Source organism: Enhydra lutris, unplaced genomic scaffold (genome assembly GCF_002288905.1).
Source record: "Enhydra lutris kenyoni isolate GAN:26980312 unplaced genomic scaffold, ASM228890v2 scaffoldscaffold49, whole genome shotgun sequence".
NCBI lineage: Eukaryota > Metazoa > Chordata > Mammalia > Carnivora > Mustelidae > Enhydra > Enhydra lutris.
Window position 1 is genome coordinate 9263611 of NW_019154133.1, and position 19287 is coordinate 9282897.

Here is a 19287-nt window from a genome sequence, read left to right on the forward strand (position 1 = left end):
AGAAAGGAGGGCCCCCAGCTTGCAGGCAAGAGCCCTGTGGCTGTGTTCATAAAAGTGAGTATTTTTAATAGATGGGACTCTAAAGTCCTATAGGAAAGGGGCATTCTTTCCACGTAAAATATAAAAGTAATCGTGCTACGGGTTATATCGCCTTTTTAGAATCTTTCAATTTGGTCCTCTTCTCCTGACTGGCAGTCTCCAAAGAAGATACCTAGTTTCTGTTTAATGACTTCCGACGTTACTACAAAGCCCCTGCCATCAGCCCTGCCCTCATAGACATTTGTTGTGGGGAATCTTCATGGAGCTCCTTCTGCCCATAGCCAGACCACCAAGGCTCACCTAGGAGGAACTAGTTGCCTTCCCTGCTGTCACCATCTGCCGTATCCGTGCAGAGCCTTCCTGCCAACTGTAGTAAGGAACATTTCAGTGTTGGTGGATGGCATGTGCTGAACGTTGTTGTGTGTTGTGTGGCATGCCAGTGAGCAGGGGACTTGTATCTGACTTCTTCCTAATAGGAACTCCCCAGTCCCTTAGGATTCACAGAGACAGTCTGTAAAGATCAATGAAAACACTTTCTACAACAACTACCATCATACATGGTAATTTTGCTCGCTGGCAGTATGCTGACTAGTCTTTGGTAATGAACTGCTACGTCTCATGTGTTTAATGTTGCTGGTATGCCTCCGCTGACACACATTACTACACAGAACAAGTAGCAAGCACAACATGTGCCTTCCAAGAAGAGAGTCCGGGAAAAACTTCTGTCCTCTGCGTTATGTGTCTTGTTCAAAAAGCATTCATTCGTTCTCTGGGAAATCGAACTGTATATTCTCCCCTAGCTGGCCAGTCCCTACATGACTACATGACTACCCCATGTTGGAACCATTGACAGCTGGAGTCAGGGCCCCCTTTTTTTGGCATGCTTTTAAATGGCTGTGTCTGGGTACCTTAGGATCCCCTGGAGCACTTGTTAAACATCAAGACTTCAGGCTTCGATACATACTTTAAGTCTCTGGGAATCGCACTCCTGGTGCTCCTGACAGCAAATATGGAGCCACTGCTGTAGAGTACATTTATTTTCTTATCTAGATGTTTATTAATGTACGGTAAAGCTGAGAAATTTTTTTAATATGCAAGTTAGTACCAGAATGTATGTCCACTGTTCTAGTAAATTCCTTTTTTTTTTTTTTTTTTAAGATTTTATTTATTTACTTGAGAGAGGTAGAGAGTGAGAGAGAAGGAACATGAGAGGTGAGAGGGTCAGAGGGAGAAGGAGACTCCCCGCTGAGCAGGAAGCCAGATGCGGAACTTGATCCTGAGACTTCAAGATCATGACCTGACCTGAAGGCAGTTGCTTACGAACTGAGCCACCCAGGCGCCCCAAATTCCTTTTTTTTTTTCTTTTTAAATTAAGGTATGCCTGATATACAATGTTTGCATACAATATTGTGATCTGACAACTCTGAGCGTTCTGCAATGCTTACCTTAAGTGCAGTTACAATCCATTACCATACAAAGTTATTATAAAAAGTTACTAAACATTATTGATATTATATATTATTATATATTATATAGTTAATACATATTGTTATAATAGTGTATTATATAATTAATATATTAGTCATATTAATTATAATATTAATATTATTGACTATATTCCCTGTGCTGTACTTTTCATCCTCTTCATTTATTTAGTTTTTACCTCTTAAACCCCTTCACCTGTTTTGCCAACCCGCTTTCCCTCTGGCAACCACCAGTTCTCTGTATTTATGAATCTGTTTCTGGTTTTTTTTTTTTGGTTGTTCATTTGTTTTTTAGGTTCCATATATAGGTGAAATCATATGGTGGTTGTCTTTCCAAATCTGACTTATTTCGCTTAGCATAATACGAGGTCTATCCATTATTGTCACAAGTGGCAAGAACTCGTTTTTTATGGCTGAGTAATATTCCCATGTGTATGTGTGCATGTTTGTGAATAACGAATATTCTTTATTAATTCATATATAAATGGACACTAGGGTTGCTTCCATATCTTGGCTGTTATAAATGCTGCAATAAACAGACAGGGGTGCAAATCTTCTTGAATTAGTGTTTCTGGGTTTTTTGTAGTAAATACCCAGCAGCGGAATTGCAGTAATGTTTGGTAGTTCTATTTTTTTTTTTTTTTAAAGATTTTATTTATTTGACAGAGATCACAAGTAGGGAGAGAGGCAGGCAGAGAGAGAGGAGGAAGCAGACTCCCCACCGAGCAGAGAGCTCGATGCGGGGCTTGATCCCAGGACCCTGGGATCATGACCTGAGCCGAAGGCAGAGGCTTTAACCCACTGAGCCACCCAGGCGCCCCGGTAGTTCTATTTTTAATTTTTTGAGGAAACTCTATACTGTTTCCCAGTGACTGAACCAATTTACATTTCTAGCAAAAAGGGAACAGGGGTTCCCTTTTCTCCACACCTTCAACATTCATTATTTCTTGTCTTTTTCATACCAGCTAGCTATTCTGACTGGTGGGAGGTGATATCTCATGGTGATTTAAATTTGTATTTCCTTGATGATTAGTTATGCTGAGTATCTTTTTAGGTGTCTGTTGACCATCTCTATATATTCTTCAGAATAATGTTTGTTCAGGTCCTCTGCCAGTTCTTTAATCAGATTATTTAGGTTTTTTGGTGTTGAGTTGTATGAGTTTATATATTTTGGTCCTAACCCCTTATCAGACATATCAATGGCAAATACCTTCTCCCATTTAGTAGGTTGCCTTTTCATTTTGTTGGTGGTTTCCTTGCTGTGCAAAAGCTTTTTATTTTGGTGTAGTCCCAATAGTTTATTTTTGCTTTTGTTTTTCTTGCCTGAGGAGACACATCTAGGAAACTTCTGCTAAGGCCAATGTCCAAGAGGTTATTGCCTGTTTCAGTAGTTTTATGGTTTTAAGTGTAATGTTTTAGATCTTTAATCCATTTTGAGTTTACTTTCATGTATGGTGTAAGAGAATGGTGGTCCAGTTTCCCAGAGCCATTGATTGAAGGACTGTCTTTGCCCTATTGGGTATTCTTGCCTCCTTCACCATAGACTGACCACATAAGCATGAGTTTATTTCTGGGCTCTCTATTCTGTTCCACTGATCTATGTGTCTTTTTTTGTGCCAGTCCCATTATGTTGTGCTTACTCTAACTTGAATCTGGATTGTGATATACCTCCAGGTTTTTTGTTCTTTTTCAAGATTGCTCTAGCCATTTGAAGTCTTTTGTCATTCTACACAAATTTTAGGGCTGTTCTGGGTTCTGTGAAAAATACTGTTGGTGCTTTGATAGGGATCTAGAGATTCGTGTGGGTAGTCCATACTACCATTTTAATGCTTCTGATTCTTCCATTCCGCGAGCATGAAATATCATTACATTTTTGTCATCCTCAGTGTCCCTCATCAGTGTCTAATAGTCTTCGGAGTACAGATCTTTGACCTCCTAGGTGTGTTCCTAATTGTATAATTTTTGACGCCGTTGTAAATGGGATTGTTTTCTTAATTTTTCTTTCTGCCGCTTCACTATTAGTGTATAGAAACACAACAGATTTCTGTATATTAATTTTTTATTCTGCAACCTTACTGAATTCATTTTACTTGTTCTGATAGTTTTTCCATGGAGTCTTAGGGTTTTATGTATCTATTACATAGCATCATGTTATCTGAAAATACGGATCGTTTACTTTTTCCTTACAAATTTGGATAAATCCTGAATTTGTAAGCTGCACTGTTATGGTCTCACATTTTCAAAATGAAGTGCATGGGCTCTGTGACAGCTTTATTTCTCAGGGTTCAGTGACTGTCTCTTTTCCGCACAACTTTAAGAATGTATAACTAATCATGTTCTCCAGTGTTCATTCCCTTCCCCTGTAGCCCCCGTGTAGGCACTTAAGTTAAATATTAGCTTTTAATGTGGCTTTATCTTTAGTTTTGCAAAAATAGCTTTTGTTCCTACCCCTTAGATTGAAGACATTAAAAGTACTTTGATGTAAAATGGATTCACAAGAAAGTAAAATAAAATCAACCAACTCTGATGAAATTTGGGGTAGAAGGGTTAAGAGAAAAAAATACGTAAGCAAAGCACTGCTTCAAACTGTATCAGATATTATCTGTTATCACTGGAGGGGAGGAAGGCTTTTTGTGCCATAGAATCATGAGGTGGTTCTCCGTGGAAGACCAGCGTAAATTACCTTAATGGGTTTTTTAAGTAGGGGTAAGTCTGTTGATGAAAGAACAGGACTTTCTGGTGCTGCTGCTATTTCTCTTCTGGTATATGCCAGTCTCAGCACCAAAAGAGAAGTCAGAAACAGGAAGCTCATTACCTTTTGAATGATTTGTAGATGCCTCTTTTCCTTTAGGGCACAGAGATACCTTTCTTTGGGCCAAGAATTCATACTTTCAGAGAAAATCACCAAATTTCAAAGGGGTGGTGGTAGCATTAGGGGGAGCCTTCAAGTTCAGTAATTATTGCCATATGATCTTATCCTGTTTGGTTGGAAAGAGAGATAATATTGTTATGTTTTGGGCCCTGAATATGAACTACAATTGCGGGTCTTTGGGAATTCTCATTTTTTGGCTTAAAATATTACATATATATTGTTGTATTTTATTTTAAGGATGCACAGAAGCTGTGTGGTTTTGGTTTTCAGCTACTACAGCTATTTTTGGATCAGTAAAGTAGGAAAATAATGCCTGCTTCCTAAGATTTTGGTGAAGCTTTAAATTTTGGGAAATACCTTGTATAAACAGCAGTCTCAGAACAATAAGTTACTATTCAGACCACCAGAGGAAGAGCAATTAAAAGTATAAGTAGGCAGTATGTATTTTAACTATTGAGGATAACTGTCCTTCAGCTCCTCTGTAAATCTTCTAAGTCTGGGGAGAGGGGTGGGAGTAGGGGACAGGAAGGAAAGTGAACAGATGCCAGTTTCTGTAAACAAATTGGTGGGGTGATTTCTCCCTGTATACTCAAGAGATGATGTTGTCACTTCCTGCCCATTTGCAGAGAATAGGGCCACTGCGTTGTGACCTCGACTTGACCTCATGGGATGAAAGTGACTGATAGGTAGAGTGGTGGCCAGAGGATATAGGTGATCTGCTTATAGGGGAGGAACTGAGAGGTGAAGTGCCTACAGGGAGGGCACTACCTTGGAGTGCTGTCTTGGACAGCCCCGGGTTTCCCACTGCCTGGACCACTGACATTCATAACCTCAAGGCCACTACCGTCTTGTGCTGCGTGGTCTGGGTCGTTACTCTTTGCTCCTTCAAAAATTCCCACATAACACTGAAGTATAGTTGACACACCAAATGTTACTTTATTAAGCTTATTTATTTATTTTTTAGAGAAAGAGAGTGGGAATAGGGGTGGGAGGGCCCCAGGGAGGGAGAATCCTAAGCAGACTCCTTGCCGGGCATGGGTCCCAGTGCGGGGCTTGATCTCAAGACCCTGAGATCATGACCTGAGCCAAAACAAAGAGCTGGACTCTTAGCTGCCTGAGCCACCCAGATGCCCCACCAGATGTTGCTTTAGTTTCAGGTATACAGCTTAGTGATTGCACAAGGTTATCCAGTCATGCTCTACTCACCCCAGTGTAGTGACCATCGGTCACCCTACAGCGCTGCTACAGTACCATTGACTGTATCTCCTGTGCTGTACCTTTCCTTCCCATGACTTATTCATTCCATAACTGGAAGCTTGTGCTTTCCACTCACCTTCACCCATTTTGCCCATCCCTCCACCTTCCTCCCCTCTGGCAACCATCAATTCTCCGCATTTAAGAATCTGTTTCTGCTTTTTGTTTATTTGTTTTGCTTTTTAAATCCTACATATAAATGAAATTACATGGTATTTGTCTTTCTCTGACTTATTTCATTTGGATAATACCCTCTAGCTCCATCCATGTTGTTACAAACGGCAAAAATCTTTTTCATTGCTGAGTAACACTCCATTGTTTGAATATACATCTTTTTTGTTCATTCATCTATCAAGGGATACTTGGGTTGTTTTCCATAATTTGATTATTGTAAGTAATGCTGCAATAAACATAGAGGTGCATAGATCTGTTCAGATTAGTGTTGCCATTTTCTTTGGGTAAATACCCAATAGTGGAATACTGGATAATATGTGATCTCTATTGTTAAATTTTTGAGGAACCTCCATGCTGTTTTCCATTGTGACTGCACCAATTTACATTTCCACCAACAGTGCACAAAAGTTCCTTTTTCTCCACATCCTTGCCAATACTTATTTCTTATCTTTCTAAGACCAGCCATTCTGACAGGTGTAAAGTGATATCTCATTATGGATTTGATTTGCATTTCCCTGATTATTAGTGATGCTTAGCATTTTTTCATGTGTCTGTGAGCCATCTATATGCCTTCTTTGGGAAAATGTCTGCTCAGGCCCTCTGTCCATTTTTCAGTCAGATTGTGGGTTTTATTGGTGTTGAGTTGCATTAGTTCTGGCATAATGTTTTAGACATTAAACCCTTATTGGATATATCATTTGCAAATATCTTTTCCCATTTAGTAGGTTGCCTTTTTGATTTGTTGGTTTCTTCTTGGCAAAGGTCTTTATTTTAGTGTACTCTCAGTAGCTTATTTTTGCTTTTGTCTCCCTTGCCTGAGAAGACATATCTAGAAAAATGTTGGCTGGGGCTGATGTCAAACAGATTATTGCCCATGTTTTCTTCTAGGAACTTTATGGTTTTAGGTCTTACATTTAGTTCTTTAATCCATTTTTATTTTTGTGTATGATGTAAGAAAATGGCCTACTTTCATTCTTTTGTATGTCATATTGAAGGGACTGTCTTTTCCTTAGTGTATATTCTTGCCTCCTTTGTCATAGGGTAATTGACCATATAATCATGGATATATTTCTGGGCTCTCTATTCTGTCCCATTGATCTATTTTTGTGCTGGTACAATACTATATATTTTTTTTTTAAAGACTTTATTTATTTATTTGACAGACTGAGATCACAAGTAGGCAGAGAGAGAGAGGGAAGCAGGCTCCCTGCAGAGCAGAGAGCCCGATGCAGGGCTCGATCCCAGGCCCCTGGGTTCATGACCTGAGCCGAAGGCAGAGGCTTTAACCCACTGAGCCACCCAGGTGCCCCTGGTACAATACTATATTGATTGCTATAGCTTTATAGTATATCTTGAAATCCAGGATTGTGACACTTCCAGCTTTGTTTTTCTTTCTCAAGGCTGCTTTGGCTATTCAGGGTCTTTGTGGTTCCATACAAATTTTAGGATTATTTTTGTTTTAGTTCTTTGAAAAATGCTATTGGTATTTTGATAAGGATTGCACTGAATCTGTAGATTGCCTTGGATAGAATGGGCATTTTAATATTTTAACAACATTAATTCTTCTAATCCATGAGCGTGGAATGTCATTCCATTTGTGTCATCTTCAATTTCTTTCATCCGTGTTTTTGGTGCAATTGTAAATGGGATTGTTTTCTTAATTTCTTTCTGCCACTTTGTTATTAGTACACTATACACTAATAACAAAGTGGCAGAAAGAAATTAAGAAAACAATCCCATATTGTTTTCCGTATAATAATTTTGTATTAATATACAAATATAGCTTTCCGTATATTAATTTTGTAAACTGCAGCTTCCAAATTCATTTATCCTAATGGTTTTTTGGTGGAGTGTTTAGGGTTTTCCTTTTTTAAAAAATATTTTATTTTAGAAAGCTCATGGGCAGGGGGAGGAGCAGAGGGAGAGAATCTTCAGGCAGACTCCCTGCTGAGTGCAGAGCCCAACGCAGGACTTGATCTCATGACCCATGAGATCTTGACCTGAGCCAAAAACCAAGAGCCAGACGTTTAATCAACTGAGCCGCCCAGGTTCCCCTAGGGTTTTCTATATATAGTAAGTTTACCCGTTCCTTACCAGTATTTATGCCTTTATTTCTTTTTCTTGTCTGATTGCTGCCGCTAGAACTTCCAGAACCATGTTAAATAGAAGTGGCAAGAATGGACATTCTTATCTTATTTCTGATGTTAGAGGAAAAGCTCTTAGTTTTTTTCACCACCAAATATGATGTTAGCTCTGGGCTTGTCATATGTGGTCTTTATTATGTTGAGGTATGTTCCCTCTAAACTCACTTTGTTGAGAATTTTTATTATGATTAAATGATGAATTTTAATGCTTTTTATGCATCTCTTGAGATGATATGATTTTTACCCTTCATTTTGTTAATGTGGTGTATTACATGGATTGTTTTGCCAACATTGAACCATCCTTTGCATCCCCAGAAAAATCCCAGTTGATCATGGTAAATGATTCATTTCATGTATTATTTAACGAGGTTTGCTGATATTTTGTTAGATATTTGCATCTGTGTGCATCAGAGCTATTGGCCTATAGTTTTTTTGTAATTCTCTGGTAAGCTTTACTTCCTCTTCTATTTTTTGGAATAATTTGAGGAGACTAGGTATTAACTCTTCTTTAAATGTTTAATAGAATTCACCTGTGAATCCATCTGGTCCTGGACTTTTATTGTTGTGGAGTTTTTGATTACCAATTTAGTTTCATTACTAGCAATTGATATGTTCAGATTTTCTATATCTTCCTGATTTAGTTTTGAAAGACTGTACGTTTTTAGGATTTTATCCATTTCTTCTAGATTATCCAGTTTGTTGGTGTATAATTTTTGTAGTAGTCTCTTTTATATTTCTGTGGTGTTGGCTGTTTTCCTTTATTTCTAATTTTATTTTGTCCTCATTTTTCTTAATGAGTCTGGCTAAATGTCAGTTTTTCTATTGTGTTTTTACTCGATATTTCCTTTGTTTTTGTTCTAATCTTTATTATTTCCTTCCTTCTACCAACTTTGAGTTTTTTTCCTTTTTCTCTAGTTCCTTTAGGTACATCTGTATTGCTATAAATTTCCCTTTAGATGTCCCTTGGGGCATCCATAAGATTTGGATCACTGTGTCTTTATTTCCTGATTTTTGGTTGAGTAGCATGGTGTTCCGTCTCCACATGTTTGTGTTTTTTTCCAGTTTTCTTTCTTGTAATTGATTTCTAGTTTCACATGGTTGTGGTCAGAAATGATGCATGATAGGATTTCAGTCTTCTTAAATTTATTGAGACTCGTTTTGTGGCCTAACATGTGATCTAGCCTAGAGAATGTACAATGCACACTTGAATGTGCATTCTGGTTTTGGATGGGATGTTCTGTATATAATCTGTTAAGTCCATCTGGTCTAATGTAGCATTCAAAGACACTTCTCCCTTTTAAAGGGAAAAAAATGACAATAATATATAAGAGACATTAACATCCACTTACATCAATGGATAGACCATCCAGGCAGAAAATAAATATCTGTTAATACTTGCTTTATGTATTTAGATATTCCAGTGTTGGATGCATGGATCTTTACAGTTAGATCTTTAGATCCTCCTGTTGGATTGATGATCCCTTCATCTTTATATAATGTCCTTCTTTGTGTCTTGTTACAGTCTTTGTCTTAAAGTCTATTTTGTCTGATATAAGTATTGCTACCCCAGCTTTTTATAAGTATGTATCTGTCAATAATTAGTTTAAATGTAAATGGTCTAAATGCTCCTTGTCATGATTTTGATGCTTGCAGAAGCCCTTGAAGAACTCCAGAAAGTTTAAATGATCCTTTGATGGGGCACCTGGGTGGCTCAGTCGGTTAAGCATCCTTGGGTGAAGTAGCATTACAAATGTCATCTGCAGGTTCTGTTCCTACTTACAGAGTAGATGTTCTGTTAAATGTTAATTAAATACTTTAAATATTTTAATATCCTGAACATACATGAGTCAGTTATTTGAAAGGGCACTTTGTGTTTTGGTTATGCTGCAAAATTTGAATATGCAGGTTAATTATGGTGTTATCACTAGTGCTCCATCAATATGAATTTTACCTCAATGTTCTGCAAGCAGGCAGGAATGTTGCAATTATTAGGGAATCAGAACCGTTTAACCTTTATGGCTAGCAAAATAGTATAAGTAATGGTAAATATTTATTTTTTCTGCAACAGATAATCTTTTCCCCTCTGAAATGAAGTATGCTTAGGCTCAATCCAAGCCTTGGCAATATTTTTAAAAGAAAAGAAAAAAGAGGAATGGCTCATCTGATGTAGCAAAAACACATATAGATAGCCAGAACAAAGGAGCCTTTATGCCTTATCTTAATTTTATCACCTTCTGTTGTCAATTTTTCCCCAGGCCCAGATTATATCAAACAGAGATTTCAGGAAGGTGTAGATGCTAAAGAGAATCCAGAAGAAAAAGTACCAGAAAAGCCACCTACACCAAAGGAGTCTCCGCATTTTTATCGCAAAGGCACGACACCCCCCAGGTCTCCTGAAGCAAGTCCCAAGCAAAGCCACTCACCCCAGCCCTCCTCCCCAAAACCCACCAAGAAGCAGAACCCCAGCTCAGGGGCAAGACTCAACCAAGACAAACGGAGTGTGGCTGATGAGCATGTGACCCCCGTCGTCAATAAGCCTTTGATGTCAAAGGCTCCCACGAAGGAAGTAGGAGTCATGGTGCCCACGTCCAAGTACTCTGGCCGCCACCACATCCCCAACCCCAGTAATGGGGAACTGCATTCTCAGTACCACGGCTACTATGTGAAACTGAACGCTCCCCAGCACCCCCCAGAAGACATAGAGGAAGAGGAAGGATCAAGCCTGTCTTCCTCAGCGCTGGTGCACAAGCCGTCACCCAACAAATGGAGTCCCCCTAAATCTGTGACAAAACCAGTTGCCAAAGAAAGCAAAGCTGAGCCAAAAGCTAAGAAGTCTGAACTTGTTATACCAAAGAATCCAACAAACAACGATTCATGCCCTTCTTTGGAAAAAGAAGCCAATTCAGTAAGTTGTGCATGATGTGATTTTGCTTCCTTTTGGTTCCTTCAGATAGCAGTGTAAGGGTGACTTACATCTTGATGACAGCTTGTCTAGCAAAAGTCTCGAAGAGCGTCGGCCATGGAAGATACATAGGCTACATAAGATAGAGCTTAGCACATTTGTACCCTGAGACAGCAAAGAACTCTCCAGGCAGAAACAAGTCCCTGTTCGCTCCACCACCCACCTCAGACATCATTCAGGTAGCCGGCTTGTTCCTGCACCACATGTTAGCAAGGCTTTCCCCACACTTCTGGTAAGTTTTGGAGTACCTTAGTTTGAGCTGCTATGACAACAGTGCTGTCAACTGGGTGGCTTACGCAAAAAACCTTATTTCTTATAATTTTGGAGGCTGCGAATCCCAAGATCAAGGTGCCAGGAACTGGGTTCTCACCAGACATCAAGTCTTGTCTGGTGATGTCTGATGAGAACCCAGTTCCTGGTTCAGAGACCTTCTTGCTGTAGCCTCAAACGGCTGAGAGAAACAGCAAGTTTTCTCCTGTCTCCTGTAAGGGCACGAATCCCATCAGGAGAGCTCCACCTTCATGACCCAGGGCTCACCTCCCAAACAGCCCCCTCCAGATACCATCACACTGGAGATTAGGGTTTCAACATATGAATTTGGGAGGAACACGTCATCCATGGTAGCTAACTCTCTGGCTAGAAGGGAATCATGGGCCCTGACAGAGCTCTAGCTGGGAAGAGGATTCCATCACCATTTGCTAGGTTCTTGGCCCTGCTTTTGAGCCTCACAAAAGACACAGTGTAAAGGAATGGATGGAAAACAAGACCTGTCTACATCTGTGTGCCTGATAAGACTCACTTCAGACCTAAAGAGACAAGCTAAAAGTGAAGGAAAAGATACTTCAGTCAGCATCTTTTCTAGGTATTGTGAGTTATTCTCCTAAATATTTTGTTTGGATTTTACTCAGTCAAGCTTTGCCCCTAGAACATTTTCTTTCTTCTCCACTGTTTAAAATTACTTTGGTCTTCTAACTTCCCAAGTATAACGGCTTCTAAAATTTTAGTTTTCTGGTAAGTGCTAGTTTTATTATCAATTAGCCTTGAGCATTTAAGGTTTTTAATTATTCAACCAGAAAGCTGTATGTTACTGGTAAGTGTTACTTGATGAGCATGTAGAGATTTGTTAAATGATATATGGAATTCATACTTTATCAAATTCTATAGAATTGACAAAATCTTAAAACTAAGTATTAATAAGAAATCGACCAACTGATCTGTTGACCTGGTCACATGTTTTTGGATCAGAGGGTGTTGCACATTAAGTGTAGCTTAAGAAAGAAGCCACAGCTGACCCAATATTTACTAGTAACTTCTAAGACATTTGCATAAAGGTGTGGATTACTACAGTTGTATTATATTTAAGTTTTTTTCTTTCGTCTGTTCAGCAGGGTGAACCTGTTTACAGGTAAACAGTAACAGTGTTAAACAGTTGAAATTCTTTTTTTTTGTTAACTTATATTTGATATTTCTTAGATTTATTTTGCTAACAAACACTGGTTCTCATCTTTTTTATCATCTAAATATAAATTGATCAGATTAACTACATTGACTTCCTGAGAGTCATCATCTGTGGAGATAAATGGTTTTTAAGACAGTACCTTTAAGACAGTACCTTTTTTACTTATACGCAGAACCATCTGGTTCTTGGAGGTAACCTGTAAGTTGGTCTCTAGGGCTCCCTTCCATGTCCCATGAGAAAGGAGGCCTAGCACTCTACAGGCTCTTGTCATTACAGGAACCAGAAGTCAAGATCGCCTTGGCACCTTCCTGTGAAGATTTTTTTTTTTTTTAAGATTTTATTTATTTGAGAGACAGAAATCACAAGTAGGCAGAGAGGCAGGCAGAGAGAGGAGGAAGCAGGCTCCCCGCTGAGCAGAGAGCCCGATGCGGGGCTCAATCCCAGGACCCTGAGATCATGACCTGAGCTGAAGGCAGAGGCTTTAACCCACTGAGCCACCCAGGTGCCCCATCCTGTGAAGATTTTAACAGTTAACCTTCTTTTCCTGATAACACAAAGCTGCCTTTCACTCTCCTGATGACTGTTTTCTGGACAGTTTAGAAGTGATAAAATCATCATAAAGGTAGTTAATGAACCATCTTTCAAACGAAGGAGTACCGCATTCAATTTTGAGATAGACACTGTGTAAGTTAGAGGTTTATAAATACCTTGAAAATTCGTAGGAATATTCACAATGAAGCACACACTGGAGGAAGGACCAGACTGAAGCAGTGTTCGTTGTGGGCAACCGAGAGATCTATTATGAGTCAGAATCGTCCTTTTTAGGGTGGTTGAATACAGTGGGATCTGGAATTTTAGTCACCAGCTTAATGACTGACACAGGATACGCTGGTGGCTAAGGGTGTGTACTCTGGTGCCAGACTTCCTAGGTTCAAATCCCAGCTGTGTTGCTTCTCAGTCATGTGACCTTGGGCAAGTTTCGTAACTGCTCTGTGAGTTGTTTTCCTCATCTCTACCTATAGCATAGGGTTGTTTTGAAGATTAAATGAGTAGTACTTACATAGCTCTTAGCACAGTACATAGCACATAGTAAGTGCTCAAAAAGCAAAGGCCGTTATTGTTCCAACACGGTAGTAATTGAAGCATAAAATGGTTCATAAATATTCCAATAGGTTTTGACCCCTCCTCAAGATCACCCTGGATGTCCATCTCCTAGAAATACAGAAAATCTTCTGAGACACAGGCTAACACTTAGCAAATTAGGTACTTGATATGAGTGGTAAGAGACGAGGGAATATGCCCCTATTACTCTATGACCCTTCTCGAGAAACGTGTGCCTTCTATGGGCCATGGTTGCACACAGACTGATGTGCCATGGAAACATATTCTACGTGGAACCCACGTTTTTGTAGGATTTTGCAACGTAGCAACTTGGGTCGGAGCCAGTACAGACATCATTGCCCCCTTATCATCAATCAGACCAGCAAGGGGACTTCTGACTAGCAATACTGACTCCTGAGAACTGCCTGCCCTTTTTCTTAGCCATTACTCTCTCCCAAGTCTATTTTGAAATTTACCTAAACTTTCTTTTGAACTGTTGTAAAACTTAAGGCATCCGTATCGTGTCAGTTTTGAACCACGTATACACACACATTAAAACCCTACAAACAGTAAATACATATAAACTTGTCTGTTTATACTCCGCCTTTTTTTCATGTTTTTAGAGAAGTTTTAGATTTAACATAGACTGCAGTAACTTCTCAGAAGATTCCTCAGCTTTAAATGAGTAGTAGTCTTTTGAAGAAAAAAAACATATATTTCCTGAGGTAGAACTTCTTTATTTTCTAACCGCCTGCAAGTTCTCCCAGTCCAGACTTGCACTTTGTCCTGCTGCAGCTTCTTCTATTACACCTGTCTCAGTCAGTCTTGAAAAGCAAGACTGATTTTTTTTTTCCATTTTGCTATTTTAAGCTACAACTGGCTACCACGGTCATGTTTATAAGACTTCACCTTAAAGCTTCCCATCCTGTGCCCAGCCTAGGTATCTGAAGAACACTGAGGCACATCTTGATATCTGCCTGTTAAACATAGCATTCCAGAATGTATTTTCCACCTGGTTGCTGTTGGAACTTTTTATTGCTGCCTTACCTTCATCTTCACTGAGTCATCTTAAAAAATAGCTTCATAAATGGAGTTGTACTAGTTGGATAAATATATAGATCTATAGATATATGTTACATATTTATAAATATAATATAAATATATATATAATGGACATATATCTATATATATTTTTGGATGGAGATATATATAGATATAGATATATGTCCATTTTATATATAAATATATATATAAATATAAAATGGACATGTATCTATATATCTCCATCCTAAAATGCTAATGAATTCAAAAAGTTAGATAAATTCGTGGAACTTTGTAAGGATTCATGACATGGGAGTTAAAGGTCCAGACACACCTTAGACTTTTTGAACTTAGATTCACTGAAGGCACTTTCTCTGTTTTTCTACTTTTCCTTGGTCCACTATAGGACACTGAACTCTACATAGTGTTGTTCTGACACCATATACTCCTCCTCATCTTTCATATCACTGTCTTCGGGAATTATGAATTAAATCCAATGACCCAGAACAGTAACATGAATCCAAACTTAACATATTCGTGGGCAAAATCTAATCAAAGTTTGTGATAGCATTTCCTTAATTTCTGTGCTGCGTTCTGATGTTGAAAGATTATTTCAATTTTTTCTGAGTTATAAGTATTTCCTACAGTAGACATTTTAAGTTGCTCATGATTGAAGAGTTACATAGATTAGGACCCTCCCAGTAACTTAGGAAACTATTCTAAAAACAGTTGGTCATATCAAGATTTAATGTTTTCTGCTACCACGAAATCCGAGCATATAGTTGAAAATGCCATTTTCAAGAACATGATTAGAAATTATTATTTTTAAACTAAGGCTTGTGGCTATTACAGGGATGTAGGGGAAAAAAACCTAGCAGCTCTGAAGTAGACAAAGTTTAATTTTAGTTCTGTAATTTGTTTATGGATGAGTAACCTTGGACAGGACATTTACCCTCTCAGAGCTCTGTAATTCGTAATCACCTGTGAAGAAGAAACCATGTACCCAAAAATGGTCATTATTGGCCCACTGCCTGGCATATAAACACCGGAAATAAATGTGCTTTTTCCTCCCCTTCACTTGGGATTTGGAAACTATGGTTTTTCTTCTTCCTAACAGTCCCCATCTCAAGGATACACATTTTTACTTTTCTCCCCCACTCTGATTTTAGTAATCACCTTGTTCTTCATTTAAGGCAGTGAATTAATAAAGTCAACAACCATGTCCACAACACCTGGAGAAGTACCAGATGATAACAGGTGTTCATAACAAAAACCTGGATGAACAGGGCGGCCCATATGTGCAGGTGCATGGCGGTGAGCAGAGCACGGCTCCCACCGCCATGGAACTCAGTCTAGCGCAAAGATGGAGATTAACAGGAAGTGACAACATGCCAAGTGTTAGGCTAGACGAAGACCAGGGCACTCTGACCCCTGCCAGGGACGTTGTGGCCCATCTGAGGAGGAGACCTCCTATAAGGATGAGACCCAAGATCCATACCTTACATCATGAGCACTGGACCAATTGAAACTTCAGTCTTCCTTCCCTCTGCCCCAGAATCACACCAGTACCACATTTGAGGACTCTGTTACCCTGTTGCATTGCAGCCTCGTTACATATTCAAATCTAGTACAACTGTTGCCTCACCTGTAAAATTACCATTGAAATACCCACCCCACCCACCTCGTAAGGCCAGTTTAGAACACAGTTAATGCTACGTAAGAATTAGACACTATTTGAATAGTAAATACCAAGATCAGTTCTCTGGAAGAAGAATGGTCAAGCATGAGCAGCTCTGAAACAGTTGGGTCAATAAGGTTGGGTTTTGTTTGAACAAGTAAACAAAGTTTGGGTACCTTGGCTAGCTGGTATTTATTATAGCCATATTTATCAAAAAGAGGATTCTGCAGTTTGTTAAATAGAACTTGATTTCTGGAACGTGGTGGCTGTGAGCAAAGACGTGAAGAATTAGACCTGTAAGATCATTTCTGCAAGTGTTCAACTTCCTGCTTATAATTTTTACTTCCTGGGTGGGTTGGTGTCCAAAACTCTGACCAGGAAAAGCAAGAGTCCTAAATTTTTTCCTGAGAGGCCTCCGTACCCTTTAAGATTTTAGTCTTTCTAACTGCCTTCCTGAGGAAATAATTCTTCCTCGTCTAAATTATACCCTAACAAAAAGTGCTTATCCACTTTCCATTAGTTCCTCACCCCATTACGGCAAACTCTCACCCAGACTATTGTCAGATGTTCTGAGGTAAATGAACTAGATTATTTGATAGCTATTTTTTTAGATTTAATCAAGACTGGATTCATTTCATAGTGAAAGTGAGGAGACGGCTCCATCTAAATGTGGCATTGCTATTTTTAGTTTATACCTTTTGGAGCTGCTGTCATTCGCTCCCACTTTATTTACTGCAACGGGGTTTTTTTTTGGTAACTGATTTTATGATCTAGCTTATATGTGGATATTAACATGGAAACATTATGCTTGGTTTGTTCTGTTTCATTTCCAGGGCCCCAATTCAGTCATGATTGTCCTTGTCATGCTGTTGAATATCGGGTTGGCCATTCTCTTTGTTCACTTTCTGACTTGACTGGAATTAGGAGAGGTAAGAATAGCCTTAATTTCTATATAAAATCACTGTATATAATATTCTTCTCCCATATTTGAATTTACATTTTTTTTTTTAACAACTGCATGTTGTCCTTCACTTTAATTTTGGCTGTGCCTGAATGTGATTCAACATAGTTACTTAATGATATAACTGTTTTGACCCTTCAGTGAAGTCATGACAACTAGCGGTGTTAGCCCGCAGTTCTCTGTTCTCTGCCGTGGCATCGTCAGCCCTTTAAATGGCACACCCCAGTCAGACTCAGACTCAGGGAAGGAGGCTTGGAATTAGGATGGGATCGCGAAAGAGATGAAACTTGGAAAATTCAACCAGAGGACCTGTTCGGTCCCCCTGGGAATGCTTTGTGGCTTTGGGGGTCCTCTGGGAGCTGAAGCAAGCATCCATGTCGGAGAGCAAAACTTAATAATCATTCTTTTTTAAACTCTGCTGAACCAGCCCCAGCCAGCGAAGTTCTTGGCATTGGCTACTCCATCTGTCCTAGCGGAGTGTGACTAAACTGGAAATGTATGGAGCTGCATTTTTTTTTTTTCCCTAATGGAAGTCAACAGCTGCCTTACTATTTTACCATCTGACGTTTTTAGTAGGGAGCTGGGGAAACAAACGACTGCCCGAGGAACGCGGTCGGAGGATTGTGTTGCTGTGGCCATGGTTCCAACATTCACTCCTATCTCATTCGAAGAAATAGGTAGCAGCATCACTCACCAGTCTTATGGCACGACCTGCTGCTTTAACATCTCCTGGAATGTTCCGGGAGAGAACGTTTCGTTGGCTTGTGCACGACTATGTTCATTTTTGCTGTTTATTGAAGTAGGATGTATAGTCCTCTACAGCGTGTGGTCCTGGCCAGAGGAAACACACTTGTTGCATCTCAAGGAAAAGAAACAACAATTAGTTCTAGAGAAGACGTGTTTGTTGCGATAGCAGTACATCTTTTTTTTTTTTTTTTCATGCCCTTTAGTCATCCTACACCTGTAATAGGCTGTTTAAAATTTAGCAGTGTTGAAGGCATTATACCTTCCTAAGAAATAATTTTAAATATTTTTAAACATTACTGAGATGAATCTTTTATGCACTTAGGTGGTGCTAAATTTTAAAAGCTGAAAGACAACAGAATTCTGAGAAGTGTAGTCAAAATGTTGCATGGATTGCAGTAATCAGCATTTAAAGGATTCAGTTTCATTGCTGACGTACTTTACAACCAAATAAAATCTTGTCAGTGACTATGTTAATTCCCATGAAAGTTAAGCAAGATGCTATTAATAACTGCTCTGATCTTTTTTTTTTCCCTCCAACTTAAATTTTTGTTGAATACATTCAGGTAGAGCATAAAGCTTTGTTAAACCCCTGCTTCTCGATTTTATGCCTTTCGTGTTTTTCAAAGTCATTTCGTAATTTTATTTCACATTTTAAAGGCTTAGACATTTTTATTTAAATACTTGTCTTTTGCAGTCGGTCCTTTGTTATTCTGACATAATCTGATTTTTTTTGCTGTTTTATAATTCATCCTTTATTACTCAGAAGCATGCTTATTACTTGGAGACACTATGTGGTCTTTATAATTATTTAAAAAGAAATCAGGGGAGGAAAGGTACCTTAAATCTCTCTAAGACATTACATTGTGGAGAAGGAGCTAGCTATTCCTAAATATTTTCACGATCTGCATGGTTTAATTGGATTCTTTTTACCTTATTTGCTACCTTTTCAATGCAGAAGAGACCACTCACGTGTTAGCACAGGTGTGGACTGAATGCTTTGTCACCTGCAGGGTAGTAACCCAGTGATGTTTTTTGCAGAAGTGCAATATGTTGAGAATCCTGGGTGTGACCAATATGGAATAAAGAAGAAAGCAGAAAGAGAGCAAATGAAAATTACAACTTGTATATTTATTTATTTTTTACATTTTGCTTTGACTTTTAAATTTAGGAAGTACGTTTTTAGCCAAGAAACGTTTAAGCTCCTGTGTCAGTCTCCGTACTCTCACTGCGCCTTCCTAACCCCGTAGCTCTTGATGCTGGGAAAATTGATTTTTTTTAAAAAAATAAAATAAAATATTTAATCTTCTTAAGTGTTTAAAATGTGTAATGCTTTGGAAATAATGGGTAACAGATAATTAAAGGATATGTTTA

General features: G+C 38.8%; 1 protein-coding gene across 1 annotated transcript in view; it reads left to right on the top strand.

The window, feature by feature from the left end:
- Positions 1-17502, top strand: part of LOC111156830 (junctophilin 1) — an 81043-nt gene extending 63541 nt beyond the window's left edge. The window contains exons 4-6 of the mRNA XM_022517924.1: positions 10223-10872; positions 17042-17137; positions 17311-17502. Of these exons, the coding sequence (XP_022373632.1) occupies positions 10223-10872; positions 17042-17122 (731 nt within the window). The 3' untranslated portion in view covers positions 17123-17137; positions 17311-17502. The remainder of the gene's footprint in view (positions 1-10222; positions 10873-17041; positions 17138-17310) is intronic.
- The last annotated feature ends 1785 nt before the right edge of the window (positions 17503-19287 follow it).